The 3,117-nt window shown below is 53.4% G+C and overlaps 1 protein-coding gene across 1 annotated transcript; it reads right to left on the minus strand.

Annotated features, from left to right (window-relative positions):
• Positions 1–1,081: 1,081 nt before the first annotated feature.
• Positions 1,082–2,015, minus strand: VDBG_08560 (conserved hypothetical protein; the record flags this gene model as incomplete). Its single annotated transcript, XM_003001469.1, has 3 exons — positions 1,082–1,333; positions 1,395–1,661; positions 1,718–2,015. 3 exons carry the CDS (start codon positions 1,985–1,987, stop codon positions 1,127–1,129), a joined length of 744 nt encoding a protein of 247 aa, XP_003001515.1.
• Between the last annotated feature and the right edge of the window lie 1,102 nt (positions 2,016–3,117).

Raw genomic sequence — 3,117 nt, forward strand, 5'->3', positions numbered from 1 at the left:
TTCATGGGGCGATAAATTCTTACGCCGATGACAGTTGCGACAATTCCAAAGGCTGTGGCTGCTGTGGGATCTAGGCTGGCAAAGGCTTTGCCCAGGGGAAGGAGAAGATCTAGTTTCCTCAGAGGCTCATGTAGCAGATCCAGGCCTCTACGGAACCACGAATCCTTGTGCAACTCGTCCCGCTTCAGGTCTAGGCTCTTGATCAGATCCCCCCATCCCGTCGGCCTGTTGGATAGCTTCGACTGCTTGTTTGTTGAAGCTGTAGAGGGCTTCTTTGTAGGCGGCAGTAAGCCGATCTCCACCATTGTCTATTGCGTAGCCGGCATCGTCCGTTGTATGAAGGTGTTGGGGATCCGTGACATCGTCTTCGGTCTTGGACGTGTTTGCGAATGCCGCCAGGGTTCTAGATCTGGTTAAGGGGAAGGCTCTAAAAAACTGCAAAAGGGGAGGTTCTTCAAGTACTCAGCTCTCTGTCCATTGGTTCCGCTTTTCACCTCTGCAGTCGCCGTCGGTTTGCTGTTTCTGTGGAAGAGTCGTTTGAACTGGCGCAAAGGTGATCGGGACCGATCCGACCGAGTATGTACAGACTCAGGCGGAGACAGTCGTGAATCAAAATCAGCTGCCGAAGCTGGTTTGACTGAAGAGGATGGCATGGCGGAGGAGGTCTCCCGGCTGTGCGTCTCGATCACGATAAAAATGCTGAAGGAGACCAGCACCAAGGCCGAACGGAAAAGCACAGTTGGCATGAGTTTGGCGGCGGACATGTCGTCCATCGCGCGGATCTGTTATTGATACGTCAGACGCAGACAAGCATGTTGGTCAATGCACTGCACACCTGCGATTGATTTCACGTGTGTATGCTGGTGAACTCTCCGTAGTGAGAGCGCTGGGCCAATAGGAAGAATCAAACAGACGCACTCTGGAAATATAAAGCTGGAGGCATGATTGGCGTGAGTGACATGATGGGCGTGAGTGACCCAGGCGATGGGGTATAATGAAGTACGAATCGATCCACGAATTCTCCTTCCAAGGAGGGCCAGGGACGGCCCCCAAGTCGTAGGCTTTGCAGGTGCTTCGAGCCGTATGAAATTTTAGGTATCTTGATTGATGCCGGCTAGTATTGAGCTTAACCCTCTGAATGGTCTTCTGCATTGATAGCTGACGTCAATTTCTTCACAACAAATCCATGATAAGGGAGGCTGGCATCCCCTCCCAGGACGACGACTTCAATGTCCCAGTCGACGCCTGGGCAATTGAGCCGAGGCATGATGAAGTGCTGGGGACGGTATGTGACGTAGAGGAACACGCCATCATTTTTGAGGACACGGGATACCTAGACTGAGCGTCAGCGATGGAAAATTCATCATAGCACTCGCCAGGCAGTCACCACTGACCTCCTGTATGTATGCGGCAGTCTTCTCCACGACGTCCTGAGGGGGGCTCCACGGACTACCGTGGATCATGGCGTCGAGAGTCCCTTTATCGAATGCGACATCTATGGACCCTGAAGGGACGCTGTCCATATTGCACACGTCCAGGAGCCTCCATTCGATGCCCTTCATGTCGCTATGTCTTTTGGACATGAGATCTACGACCACATTGGAAAAGTCGACGCAGAGTTGATCATTGTATCCACGCTCTGCCAGGTCTCGTGGTATGGTCTGGATCAATCTTAGCCGCTAATACCCGAGAAGACATCGTGTCAGGACCAGCGTACACTGTCCCCTGATCCGAGGTGAAGAATCTTAGGGTTGGTCAAAGGTCCCCGCGACCCGAACAAGTTGGGCTCGAGAAAAGGCAAAAGCTCGTCGAACGTCCGGAACCATTCGTGCGTCGGCGTGTCAGCCTCAGCCGTCGAATAGCGCTCGTCCCAGAATTCTGGATGGGCGAGCTTCTCGAGTTCTTCGTTGCTCATCATGTCGAATTGGTAGTCAAGTTTTTCCACGGTGACTCCAGCTTCATGGGGTTTTCTTTTTGCATCAAGCATTTGGTTGCAGGTCCTGGACTGTAGAGGCAGGCGGTGTGTGCCCGATGGCTGCGCTACTGTGCTTCGGCGCTATCGAGCGGGGGCGCCCAAAAGAACCCATAATGATGTATGATGCCGAAATTCGGCCTCAGTACATATACTGACCACCGTCTGCTTGAACAGCTCTACTATGGACCTTGATGGGTACTTATTGGGTATACGATTGTGGTAGATAGGTATATCAGGCATAAGTAATGTATAGGTATATAGATGTACTGCTCGTTCTACCCTTGAACTCAATTGCCGATACCTATTTTCTGCTACCTGGCTGTCGATGATGTGAAGTACTGAGGCCGCATTTCGGCATCAGAGGGATACGCAGTCGCCAGCTCTGGTTTGTTCACCTTGCTCGCTAATGAGCCACCACCGAGCTCAGGACATGCTTCGTCTCAGCTCAGCCTAAAAACAGCGTGGCTCTGGGATAGATCCGGCTTGGATGGGGCTTTGTAAACCCCATCTCAGAGGTTCTCCCGGCTCACTGAAGGCTCCGAAACGGACCCATATGCAGCGAACCGCACGACCCCCAACAATGTCAATGCCCAGCATGGGCCAGGGTAGGCCTTCCCGGCATCTTGGAGATTCTCAAACACCACGCTCCGTTCGTCGAACGCCCTCGGGTTGCTAGTGTTTGCTCCCGCCCCGCGCATGAATGTTTCTTCGGCTGCGCTACGAATGATTTCCGATACCCTGTGTGCTTCCCGGTCGATTACCTGGGTCGCGATTGGTTCGTCGCACGGTCGTACCAAGAGGCTCTTTCGTGCCCTGCGCTACTGAGCCTCATCTCATCTTCCAAGGGGGAAAGGCCCAGTTTCGGCGCCAACCACCTCGTGATGCTGACGTTTGAGTCTCATCCCATTGTTCTTTCGGAGCTGAGCCGCGCCAGGACCGCCATTCTGAGGCAGTCGCACTAGGACTGTCGTTGCTGGGCGTGAGCGGGCAAGCATCGCCGAGCATGCTGCCCGGATCGGCCTGGGCATCAGCGGCCTTGGTCGTTGCTGGTGTCTCTCACGGATGGACTAATAAAGAAACACCATCCATCCTGTCTATCGCCTGTTTTTCTTTTCCTCTCCTCATCATCAGCATCAACAATC

The sequence above is a fragment of the Verticillium alfalfae genome, genomic scaffold, assembly GCF_000150825.1.
Source record: "Verticillium alfalfae VaMs.102 supercont1.12 genomic scaffold, whole genome shotgun sequence".
In the NCBI taxonomy this organism is placed as follows: domain Eukaryota; kingdom Fungi; phylum Ascomycota; class Sordariomycetes; order Glomerellales; family Plectosphaerellaceae; genus Verticillium; species Verticillium alfalfae.